Raw genomic sequence first — 13,182 nt, 5'->3', positions numbered from 1 at the left:
GCCTTTTGGGGCCAGACAGCCAAACTGCCTAATTTACTGGCTGGCAGCATCCAGGTGTTTTTAGTGACCATGGCAGAGAACAACAATCTCCAGAAAAAGAAATAGAAATAGCTTGTCTTCACTCGCCCTTCTGACAATCTCAGTGGGACATCCAAAATGAAGCAGGAATGGGTAGTTGTTCTCAGCCATAAGAGTTCATTGTCTGATGTCATAAACAAGTGTGAAGGCACGGACACAGAAGGGCAAGTGAATGTTGAAAAAAAAAGTTTAGTGAAAAGAAGTACACTTGGGCTGGCGCCGCGGCTCACTAGGCTAATCCTCCGCCTTGCGGCGCCGGCACACCGGGTTCTAGTCCTGGTCAGGGCACCGGATTCTGTCCCGGTTGCCCCTCTTCCAGTCCAACTCTCTGCTATGGCCTGGGAGTGCAGTGGAGGATGGCCCAAGTGCTTGGGCCCTGCACCCCATGGGAGACCAGGAGAAGCACCTGGCTCCTGCCATCGGATCAGCGCAGTGCGCCGGCCACAGCGTGCCTACCGCGCGGCCATTGGAGGGTGAACCAATGGCAAAAGGAAGACCTTTCTCTCTCTCTCTCTGTCTTTCTCTCTCACTGTCCACTCTGCCTGTCAAAAAAAAAAAAGAAAAAGAAAAGAAAAGAAGTACACCTGATCGACCAGGCGGGCATCTCAGGAGAGAACTGAGAGCTCAGACTGCCTAATTTATTGATTTGAGTCCCTTCCCTCTACCTTCTCCTCCTCAACTTGTCCACATCCCTGCTCTCATTCATCTTTGCCCAATTCTAGACCACAGCATCCTTCTCTTGAATGCTTGCTTACTTCCCTCCATCCAGGCTAGTTGTTGTGGCTGTTAGAGCAGTTACTGTCAATGGCCAGTTGCTTCATTAGGCTTATCCCTATTCCATCTCCAAATACAGAGGCCTACTTCTGGAGCTATGTCTACTAGAGAGAAGGAAGCAGATTTGACTAAAGCAGAGGACAGTGTGCCAAGCCACCTGGAGTTGGAAGATGAAAAGCATGGGCCTCACATTGGTAAGGACCTACTTTCTTGTCTTTACACTGAGGGAGGAGGGGACCTCCCCTGCTCATGGATTCAGAGAGACTCAGATTGCCTCTCTCTCAAATGTCCTTGATGCAAAGGGGAAACTTCTCCCTGCCTCCTTAGAGTTTTTGCTTGTTATGCTACCTCCCTTCTGACTTGTAACTCATTTTTCTTTCTACTAGGCTAGATTCCCTCGTGTCACCAAAACTACTGAACTACAACAAGGGTCCCCTTTAACTGAAAGCAGTCAGAATAATTAACAATGCAGTTTTCTAAGCCTTGAACAAATGAAGATTCTATAGTAACAGCTCTGGGGCTGTGGGTATGGACACTTCCCTCTGGAGGTGAAAGTTGAAGTGACTAAGGGATGGATTCCATGCCTAAGAGCTGAAGCTACTCCTCTGGTATTTAGGGAAATTCACTTTGCAAAGGGAGGGAAGGTTAGAATAAATTGGAATTTTCCAGTATGAATTTTTTAAAGACTTGTTTATTTATTTGAAACACGGGGTGGGGGAGCAGAGAGAGAAAGGTCTTCCATCTGCTGGGTCACTCCCCAAATGGCTGCAGCCGCCGGAGCTGTGCCGATCCAAAGCCAGGAGCCAGGAGACAGGAGCTTCTTCCAGATCTCCCATGTGGGTGCAGGGGCCCAAAGACTTGGGCCATCTCCTACTGCTTTCCCAGGCCATAACAGAGAGCTGGACCGGAAGTGGAGCAGCCAAGACTCAAACTGGCGCCTACATGGGATGCCAGAACTGCAAGCAGCAGCTTTACCCACTACACCACAGCACCAGCCCTTCCAGTATGAATTGATACTATTTTTCACCTCCTGTGTAAACCATCTGATATTGTACTGAACAAATTTAAGGATCTTTCTGACAAACAAGCCATGTATATGGAGGCATTTAGCATACACTTTGGGCTATTTTTCCTTATATAGGAAAATAGCATAACCTTCTCATATGATAGTTTCCCCTTCTGCACAATGCACACCCCCGTTCTCCTGTTTCTTTGCCTCCTAAAACATCCAATGATAAGTGTAGGTGTATCTTCAAAGCACTTTGACCTCTAACATTAAATGCACACATTTTATTTTCATTAAACTCACTATGATTTTGAACCTGGATGTTTAAAAATAATGCTTTTTAAATGCTTTGGGAGAAAATAAATTCAGATTCTTAGCACATTTTAACAATTCATGACTTTTAGAGAATGCTGAAGTAGAAAAAATATTCAATAATTTCAATTCTTTCCTTCTTTGTTCTCATTAATTTAAAGGGGCCAGTACTGCAAGTTTCTATTCCAAATTTGGTGAATGCTACTGTCTCTCCTCTAACTTACTTATAGTTTAACAAAATTTTGGTTACATTTAGAATCAGTGCCTATTAGGGTCAGTGTTAGTGAACCTAAATCCTTTGGGGATAGAAAGAGAGATAACAGGATCTGCTGATAAGGAACGGCTCCTCTGCCACCAGCGTTCTTAGGTTTCTCCTTCCACTAACATTTTAAGTTCAGTGGGTGCTCCAGCCTCTTCCTTTCCTTACCCTACCCACTTTGGTTTGAGATTTCACTTTAACTTTTTTCCCCGTATGTACAGATGATGACACCCATAAGCCTGAAGACAAACCATTACTGAGGTAAGTTATGAAATCTTTTGTTCACATTAACAATTGCCCTCTTTGTGGTGACATCTATATCCAATCAAAATGAACTAGATTATGGACTATCTTGTTATGTACTTTGATGAACACTACATAATATGTACCCATCTATGGGACATTCTGGAGCAGTAGCTATAAATTTATCACACTGACTTTTCCAACAGAAAGGAACCTTTAGTCACAATCACTGATTGAAATTGATCATTTGCTCTGTCTCAAAAAAAGAGTGCCACTGGAAAATAAATCCCTGAAAAGATATATTTGGGATCTTGATTTCTCAGGTTTTTCTGCAGTCCTTGCCATGGAGGGGTGATGAGTGCCAAATTCCATTGTATGCTCAGCTCTCAGCTTGGGATCCTCCTGAGTCTAAATGGACCACAAATTCTGAAAAATGATGTATCCTGCCTTAGAGAGCTGATAGACTGAATTCCCAGAGGAACTCTGGGAGAAAACAATAGTTAAGATTTATATTTCCTACAGAGCTTATTTACGTAATAATGAGAGCAGAAAGTAATAAATATTCTAAGTGCCACCATTGTCTCGCAGAAGTGCAGCCTAAATTTCCCAGAAAAGTGTGTGTTTTCTATTGTGGGTGGTTCAGCAGCAGCATTTTAACATAGTTTAAGCAACTTGTTACCACTGATAAGCCTGTTCTCATTCCAAATGATGGAAATCAAAATTATGTTAGTAGGTGTAGCTTGAACTAAAAGCAAGAACAAAGAACAAACTGGGTGGAAATCCCAAACTGAAGCTTTTGTTTAAAACGTTGTCATTAACCAAAACAAGTAGTTAAAAAGAAAGCACCTGTTATTACTGATAAACCTGTTCTTATTTCAAATGGTAGAAATCAAAATTATGTTAGTAGGTGTAGCTTGAACTAAAAGCAGGAATAAACTGGGTGAAAGTACCAAACTGGATCTTTTGTCTTTTAAAAAAAATTGCTATCATTAGCCAAAAGAGAGTAGTAAAAAGAAATCAAAAGGGAAGAAAAAACTTGCATTTGAGTTCCTAGGTCCTGCCTTCAGCCCTGCCAAGAAGCCATTATGGACATTAAGGGGTGAATCAGTGGACAGGAGACCTATGTGTGTGTCTGTCTGTCTGTCTGTCTGTTCTTCTGTCTCTCTGCCTCTCAATAAATAACTAATATTTTTAAGTCAAGGGGTGATGGTTGGCACAGTGGTTAAGCCAATGCATGAGACTCCCATATCCCATATGGGAGAGCCTGATTCGTATCCCAGCTCCTCTGCCTTTTCTTTTCCTTTTTAATTTTCAATTTACTTTATAATCATAAGCCTACAGCGCTGTGGCACAGCGGGTTAACACCCTGGCCTGAAGCACCAACATCCCATATGGGCGCCGGTTCAAGACCTGGCTGCTCCACTTGCAATCAGCTCTCTGCTATGGCCTGGGAAAGCAGTAGAAGATGGACCAAGTCCTTGGGCCCCTGCACCCACACAGGAGACCTGGCAGAAGCTCCTGGCTGCTGATCAGCACAGCTCTGGCCATTGTGGCCAAATGGGGAACAAACCATCGGGTGGAAGACCTCTCTCTCTCTCTCTCTCTCTCTCTCTCTCTCTCTGCCTCTCCTCTCTCTCTGTAACTCTAACTTTCAAATAAATAAATAAATGAATCTATTTAAAAAATCATAAGCCTAACCCTCCACTAAATAAAGAATTCAACAAGTAGGCAGAAAAAACCACTTTGCCTTAAGAGGTTAGACAAGGGCTATAAACAATAATCAAATCTCAAGATGTCAATTTTGCTCATTTACATTACATTTTTGATTCAGCTTCTTGATAATGTGTACTTTGGTGGGCTCAAGTACTTGAGTCCCTAGCACGCACATGGAATACCTACATAAAATTCAATCTTAACAGTTTATTCACTTGGCTATATTCCCTGGGTTGCACTTTACAAGATAGATTACCACTTCAGTTTCTGTTTTATACTGCAGTTGGGCATTGGAACAAAAAGCTCTTCCAGAATGTTTATTATTATGTCATTTTTTTTCTAGCCATGAAGAATCATTTCTTTACCAGGAAGATGTTCTTCAAGAGACTAGGGTCAACAATCCTGAGGATAAAGACTTGCAGAATGTAAGTGGGATGAAGGGAATGAAAATGAAATGTGAGAAACTGAAGATCATGGGAAATAACAAAGGGACCATGTACAGCTTGTTCTTCTCTTCCATTAATCTATGTATATTTTAACTTTATTTTTAATTGATACATAGTAAATGTATAGGATAAAATGTAATGTTTTGATATACTGTATTGATTACATAGCTTTACTGAGGTATTGTTGACATACATGATGATTAGATACATAAAATAATGATTAGATACACATTCTGAAATGCTTACCATAATGAGTTAACACATATATTGTCTCTCATGGCTATCATATTTTCATAGTGAGAATGCTTAAGATCTATTCTCTTAGCAACTTCCAAGCACACCATAGAGTATTATCATTAACTGTAGCCGTTATGGTGTACATTACATCCCTAGAACTTACTCATCTTACAACTGAAAGTTTGCACTCTTTGACCAACATATCCTTCTCCTCGCCCCACTCTCTAGCCCCTGGTAACCAACATTCTACACTGGTTCTGTGAGTTTGACTTTTTAGATCCACTTATACATGATGAGATCATACACATACATATTTGGTCTTTCTGTGTCTGGATTATTTTACTAACCATAATGTCTTCTGAATTCATCTATGTATTAACAAATGGCACTACTCCATTGTATATATACATACCACATTTTTTATCCATCCGTCATTGGACATTTAGGTTATTTCCATATCTTGACTCTTGTGAATAATTCTGCAGTGGACATAGAGGTGCAGATATCTCATGGAGATGTTAATATCATTACTTTTGGATATATGAGGGGGCTTCAAAAAGTTGATAGAGGGTGGGCATTTGGCATAGTGGTTAAGACACCTTGTCCCTTATTGCAGTGTCCAGGTTCAATACCCACCTCTGGTCCTTGACTATAGCTTCCTGCTAATGCAGATCTTGGAAGACAGGGAAGATGGCTCAAGTAATTGTTATTACATCCATATGGGAGACCTGTATTGAGTTTCTGGCTCTTGTCTCTAGCCCCCAGCCTTGGGCCAGGCTGTTACAGATATTTTTGAAGGGATGAACCAACAGATTGGAGTGCTCGCTTACTCTTTCTCATTTATTCTCTTTCTCTCTCTGTAAAAAAATAAAAATTGTTTAATTTTTTCTATTCATACACAAATGGAATTACAAGATAATGTGAATTTTCCATGAACTTCTTGAAGTCCCTGTGTATTCCCAGAAGTGGGATTACTGGATCCTATGACAGTTCTCTTAAAGTTTTTGAGGCACCTCCATAACTGTTTTTTCCATAATTGTTTTATCAATTTACATTTGATCCAACAGTGTAAAAAGATCCCCTTTTCTCTACATGCTCACTAATATTTCTTATCTTTTGATTTTTTAATTATAGCTAACCTAACAGGTGTGAGATGGCATGTCATTGTCATTTTGCTTTGCATTTCTTTAAAAAAAAGATATATTCATTTATTTGAAAGGCAGAGTTACAGAGAGGCAGAGGGAGAGACAATGAAAGAGAGAGAAAGGGGTCCTCAATCCACTGGTTCCAAAGGGTTGGGGAGGTAGAGTTACAGACAGAGAGAGGCAGAGACAGAGAGAAAAGTCATCCATCAGCTGATTCACTCCCCAAATGGCTGCAACAACCGGAGCTGGGCCGACCCAAAGCCAGGAGCCTAGAGCTTCTTTCAGGTCTCCCACGTGACTTCAGGGGCCCAAGGACTTGGGCCATCTTCCACTGCTTTCCCAGGCCATAACAGAGAGCTGGATTGGAAGTGGAGCAGCCAGGGTGTGAACTGGTGCCCACGGCTTTACCTGCTATGCCACAGAGCCGGCCCATGTATTTCTTTTATGGTTAGTGATGTTGAATATCTTTGCATGCCTTTTGGCCATTTGTATATATCTTCCTTGAAAAAACTGTTCAGGTCCTTGGCCCATTTTTTTTTTAACTTTTATTTAATGAATATAAATTTCCAATGTACAGCTTATGGATTACAATGGCTTCCCCCTCCCATAACTTCCCTCCCACCCGCAACCCTCCCCTCTCCCGCTCCCTCTCCCCTTCCATTCACATCAAGATTCATTTTCAATTCTCTTTATATACAGAAGATCAATTTAGTATATATTAAATAAAGATTTCAACAGTTTGCACCCACATAGAAACACAAAGTGAAACATACTGTTTGAGTACTAGTTATAGCATTAAATCACAATGAACAGCACATTAAGGACAGAGATCCCACATGAGGAGCAAGTGCACAGTGACTCCTGTTGTTGACCCAGCAAATTGACACTCTAGTTTATGGCGCCAGTAACCACCCTAGGCTCTCGTCATGAGTTGCCAAGGCTATGGAAGCCTTCCAAGTTCACCGACTCTGATCATATTTAGACAAGTTTATAAAAGACAGGGTGAGGATAGTAACCAATGATCCTAAGAGTGGCATTAACCAGGTCTGAACAATTATACAGCATTAAGTGGGGAAGAGGACCATCAGTACACACAGCTTGGGAGTAGAGCCATTGGTGGTAGAGTAGAGGTTATGATTACAAAGGAATGAGGCCCAAGTGCACTAGACAGGGTCTAGAACAAAGGACAGAGTCATTATTAGAGGAGCTAAGAAAGGTGCTGTCTAAGCTACAATTAAGTTTTCTGATTGAGAGGCAAATAGAACCTGACAGAAGGGTCCTGGTAATAATCTGTTGGGCTTTAGGCCTTGTAAGTTAAGAGGCCCAGACCTATCTATCTCTTCACATGGGGTATATCCTAAGGGAGGTGTGAACCTCCTAGGGGAAGGCACTCTGTTGACTTTCATTACTTGGCTGGCCTGGGAGGAGAGCTGGCCAGGTAAAGGCAGGGGGCATCTCTAATAAGAAATTTACAGTTCTGCCTGCAATGTTGCTGACCCTACTTGACCATCCCCTCAGCTGCAGTGGTCACTTTGGAAGTTGGGCTGAGTGAAGGGCTTTTCAGCTTAGAGCCAATAAGATCTGTGGTTCTGACCTGGGCATCCTTCGACTCCAGGGCAGGTCCATTTCCAGTGATCCAACTTTTGGCAGAGCTGCCAGGGCTCTTCACAAGTTGACTTCTGCTGAAGCCCAGGCTTACCACATTGAAAGCCACTGCAGTAGACTGCCTTGGCCCATTTTTAATAAGGCTGTTTGAGGTTTTGCTGTTGAGTTGTAATTCCTTATATAACTTAGGTATTAATCACCTATTGCATATATGATTTGCAAATATTTTCACCCACTCCAGAGGTTACCTGTTCATTTGTTGACTATTTCCTTTATTGTGCAGAAACTTTTTAATTTGATGTAGTACCATGTACTTATTTTTGCTTTTCTCACCTGTGCTCTTGGTGTCATATCTGCAAAGTCATTTTCATCTTTAATCAGTTTTTTTTTTAGAAAAAAGGATTTATTTATATTTTTTGAAAGGCAGAGTTATAGAGAGAGAAAAAGAGATGTTCCATCTACTGGTTCATTCCCCACATGGCTGCAATGGCCAGGAGCCTGGAACTTCCTCAGTCTTCCACCTGGGTGGAAGAGACCCAAGCACTTGGGCCACCTTCCACTGCTTCCCTAGGCACATTAGGAGGTATCAGGATCATAATTTGAGCAGCTGGCACTTGAACCGGCAGTCATATGGGATGCCGGCATCACAGGCAATGCAGGCGACGGCTTAACCCACTGTGCCGTAATGCAGGCCCCTAGGTTCTTAGTGGCTGCTGTAGGATGGAGTTCTGCAGCCCTGCTTTTAGGGGCAGGGGTAGACATGTTTTCTATCATATTCTTGTGCAGGCAAGACAGCTCTAGACTACAACGGGGAGGAACTGGAGTCAGGTGACAGGCTCCTTTAGAGCCCACAACTGGAAGTGAGGTCTGCAGGCCAGTTACCAAACTTAGATGGACATGATTCCTCCTGTGTCTCTTGGCAGATGTAGCTGCTGACAGGCCTGGGTCCAAATGTGATGGTAACTGAATTCATTAGGCACAGGGCAGTAGCCAGGACCATTTTCAGCAAGCCTGCCACCTGCACATAGGCCTGTCTGCTCACAACTTCCTCTCCTCAGTCTCGGGCTCCACAGAGTTTTACAATCTCCTACCTCAATCCCAAATCTCCCAGAAAGGCACTTTTGTCTGTGGATGGTTGCTAAATTATTGCTGCTATTGAGGCATACAAGAGAGGTGCTTTCTATTCTGCCTTCTTGTTCTCACATAGCTTAACACATCAAAATATGTTAAGCATGCTTACTACTTATGAAACTCACTAACTAACTTACTAAACTCATAACTAAAATTATGCAAAGGATAGGGCTTGGAAGAATAACATTTCAGAACAGCATCACAGAACATCACCAGAACCCCTGTTACATCAAATTAGCAAACACTGAACCTTTAGCCCTAAGGGAAATACAGGGCTAGGTTCTTAGTATGGTCACTTTTTTGTCAACCAGTCAACACATTACATTGTTTTATATGTGTTTCTGTCTAAAGCTACATATTTAAATATATTGTTGCTTCACTAACACTGACCATATGACCAAAAGCCCTCTAACTCAGACCTCAGTAAAGCTTATCTAATCCATATAGTTTCTCCATAATGGACCTCACAGCTTTCTTGTGCTTAGACACTCTAGACAGCACAGGCACACTATGCTTGGGAGCCATTTTAAATGGCAAAAATCACTGACTGAAATGTGGAAAATGTTACATTGAAAGACAATGCAAGTGATACTAGTTTACAGTAGTATAACAATTGAAACAAGGAGACAAAAAATCAGTTTGTTCAGCCCCAGCTGGGAATGTGGATATCAGGTGAATCATCAAATTTTTCATCACTCTGGGAGTGTCTGCAAATAACTGAAAAGGAACTGCAAGTATTGATTTGGGGATTACAATTATATAGGGTCAACTGTGTAAATAACAATTTCTCAAGTAGCTTCAGTATACGTACCCTGAAATGATAGCACTAAAGAGTTTGACTGGATGACACTTTGATGGATATAATATTTTTTGAGAGTTTGAAAGAAAGGAAATAAATATCAGCAGTAAGTAACAGAAGGGAATGAAAGGTGATAGTCATCAAATAAGACTACTAAAATATTCTAAAACCAACTACTTAATCCCCCCAGGTTATCCGGTATTGTTAAATTGTGTAATCTGCCATCACTAGAACATTGTACTCAAGGTCCATTTTCCAAAGATTGTCAAATACTTTGCTAATCATCTTGATGTGGAAGGTGGGAAGTTGTCAGGTTATGGGGTCGAGCTGATTGCTAAGTTTTGTCCAAACTTTGCTTTTTTAAAATGATTTATTTATTCACTTTAAAGGTAATTTCAGAGAGAGATAGAGATAGAGATAGAGATAGAGGTAGAGATAGAGATAGAGAAAGAGATAGAGAGAGAGAGAGAGAGAGAGAGAGAGAGAGAGAGAGAGCTTGATCTTCCATACCCTGGTTCATGCCCCAAATGCCTACAATGGCCAGTGCTGGGTGGGCCAGGCCAAAGCCAGGAACCAGGAACCAGGAACCCCATATGGATCTTCACAAGGGTGACAGGGGCTCAAGCACTTGGACCATCCTCCACTGCTTTCCCAAGTGGATTAGCAGAAAGCTGAATTGGAAGTGGTGCACTGGGACACAAACCTGCACTATCATGAGATGCCAGCATTGCGGACAACAGCTTAACCTGCTGTGCTCCAACACTGATCTCACAAAATTTTGCTTTTCCTCATTTAAGACATTAATGTGAAATGTTAATGTTAAGGCATAAATCTGAGGTTGGGCTGTGACACAGCAGGTTAAGCTGCCACGTGCAATGCTGACATTCCATACAGGCTTCATTTTGAGTCCTGGTCACTCCACTTCTGATCCAGCTCCCTGCTAATGCACCTGTAAAAGCAGTGGAAGATGATTCAAGTACTTGGGCCTCTGCACCCGTGTGGGAGATCCAGATCAAACTCCTGGCTTCAGCCTGGCCAAACTCCGACTGTTGTGGCCATTTGCAGAGTGAACCAGTGGATTAAAGATCTCTGTCTGTCTTTTCTTTATTTTTTCTTTTTTTTTTTGTCTCTCCTCTTTGTCTCTCTGTAACTCTACCTTTCAAATAAATAAATAAATTTTTTTTAAAAAATAAAGTGTATCGGCCGGCGCCGCAGCTCACTTGGCTACTCCCCTGCCTGCGGCGCTGGCACCCCAGTTGGGGCGCCAGATTTTGTCCTGGTTGCTCCTCTTCCAGTCCAGCTTTCTGCTGTGGCCCGGGAGGGTAGTGGAGGATGGCCCAAGTGCTTGGGCCCTGCACATGCATGGGAGACCAGGAGGAAGCAGCTGGCTCCTGGCTTCAGATCAGTGCGGCGCACCGGCCCTAGCGGCCATTTTGGGGGTGAACCAACGGAAGGAAGACCTTTCTCTCTCTCTCTCTATCTCTCTCTCTCTCTCACTGTCTAACTCTGCCTGTCAAAAATAAATAAATAAATAAAGTGTATCTTCAAAAAACACCTAAATCTCCCTTCTTTGATTGCCAGAAGTTCTATATAGTACCCTGTTTCCATTTTGACTTTCCTGTGTGTTAATCACTTTATAGGTACCCATCAAGAAAGAAGATGAAGGCAGAGACAGTGACAGTGACACTGATGATAATGTGAAGGTCACAATTGGCAACATAAACACAGGCCCCTCAATTTATATGTGCGTGACTTTAAGCTTACTTGGGCTGGGGGACATCCGGGGAGGAGAAAGACAGTAAAGGAGAGTAAGATTTTTCTGTACTTTTTCTGAGCTTGAAATGTTACTCTAGGTATCAGATGGAAAGGAATATAGCAGGGCAATTAAGTCACTAATGATAATTCCATCACCGAAGACTGATTGTGTTATTCTGTTGCTGCATTGTGGGGGTTTTTTTGTTTTGATTTTTTTAAAAGATTTATTTATTGCTTTAAAAGGCAAACTTACGGGGAGGAGGAGGAAGAGAAAGGAGAGAGAGAGAGAGAGAGAAATCTTCCATCTACTGGTTCACTCCCCAAATGGCTGCAACAGCCAGGGATGGGCCAGACCAAAGCCAGAAGCCTAGAACACCATCCAGTTCTCCCATATGGGTGGCAGGGACCCAAGCACTTGAGCCATCTTCTGCTGCTTTCCCAGGTGCATCAGCAGGGAGCTGGATAGAAAGTGGAGCAGCTAGGACTTGAACTACCATTCATAAGGAATGCTGGCATCCCAGGCAGCATCTTAACCAGCTGCCCCACAATGCTGACCTGAATTTGATTTATTTTATTTTGATCTGTTTCCATGGGTAGTTTTGAGTGTTGGCTTCTTTAGGATTTTGCTATTGTTTATTATGAGCATGACCCCCATCTTTTGTTGAAAATTTGATAGTTTCAAGGTGAGGGAGGTGATGAATCTATTTATTTCTGATAAAGCAGCTTCTCCTACGTGCAAACAGTGTTCTTTAAAAGGTCAGAGCTTCTGAGTGGCTGGAAGCCATGTGAGGTCTGTGTTATGATTTTAAAAAAGAGAAAATACCCTGTTTCTGCATGGCTAAATGTTCTGACTTTAGTTAAAGTTTACATTTGTTTAGGAAATTCAATTTAAAAAATACAGTAGCTCCATTTAGTTTATTTCTCAGAGCCCCAAGTTCCATGGTCTTTTCTGTCACATATGTGTTCGTGAAAGTTAAAATTCCAAATTTCACATCTCTCCCCATCTTTAAAAATTGAAACATATCCCATTACAAATTAATATCATAATATCAGTATCCTCAATTAATCTCCTTTCCAGCACAAATAGGCCATATTTTGTATGAGTGTGTGCATGAACATTCTAATCCCAGTGACTTTTTTTAAATTGTTGTTGTCAGTTTATTCTTAGTAAACTGCAGTGTATCTCCTTATCCTAGGGCTCTGCTGGCTAGTCAGAATTCTCAAGCAAGTCAAAGCTTTGGAACATCTGTAAAAGGTATCCTCCTCCTTTTTTGTATTGTTGTTAAAGTTGTATATTGCATTATTGTGCCCTGACCATGCCCTGCAGTGTTTGAAGCTCAGAAGTGATGTCTTTAACCAAGAAACTATGTGTTACAGCACTTTCAGGTTCATAGCAAAAATTAAGCTGAAAGTACAGAGTTCTCATATATACCCTGTCCTCCACACCTCACCACTCCCATACTCCTCCACTGCCAGCATCCCAAACCAGAGTGATATATTTGTTATAATCAATGAGCCTAAATTGAAACATCATTATCACCCAAAGCCCACAATTTACATTACATTGTACAGTGTACATTCCACATTGTACATTCTATGAGTTTGGACAAATGTGTAATGGCATGGACCTGTCATTATAACACAATACTGACTAGTTTCACTGCCCTAAAAATGTTCAC

At 41.8% G+C, this 13,182-nt stretch overlaps 1 protein-coding gene across 1 annotated transcript; it reads left to right on the top strand.

The window, feature by feature from the left end:
• The first annotated feature begins 949 nt into the window (after positions 1 to 949).
• On the top strand, positions 950 to 11,550 carry LOC133752710 (testis-specific protein TSX-like). The gene is made up of 4 exons (XM_062183073.1): positions 950 to 1,046; positions 2,651 to 2,690; positions 4,729 to 4,810; positions 11,389 to 11,550. Exons 1-4 carry the CDS (start codon positions 950 to 952, stop codon positions 11,548 to 11,550), a joined length of 381 nt encoding a protein of 126 aa, XP_062039057.1.
• Positions 11,551 to 13,182: the final 1,632 nt, after the last annotated feature.

This window comes from Lepus europaeus, chromosome X, assembly GCF_033115175.1.
Source record: "Lepus europaeus isolate LE1 chromosome X, mLepTim1.pri, whole genome shotgun sequence".
NCBI classification, from domain to species: domain Eukaryota; kingdom Metazoa; phylum Chordata; class Mammalia; order Lagomorpha; family Leporidae; genus Lepus; species Lepus europaeus.
This window is presented reverse-complemented; position numbering and strand designations above follow the sequence as displayed.

Excerpts from the sequence above, each read along its gene's own strand:
- LOC133752710 (XM_062183073.1), top strand. The coding sequence starts at position 950 with ATGTCTACTAGAGAGAAGGAAGCAGATTTGACTAAAGCAGAGGACAGT. Across the intron at positions 1,047-2,650 it reads AAAGCATGGGCCTCACATTG|ATGATGACACCCATAAGCCT; the intron begins GTAAGGACCTAC and ends CCGTATGTACAG. Across the intron at positions 4,811-11,388 it reads AGGATAAAGACTTGCAGAAT|GTACCCATCAAGAAAGAAGA; the intron begins GTAAGTGGGATG and ends ATCACTTTATAG.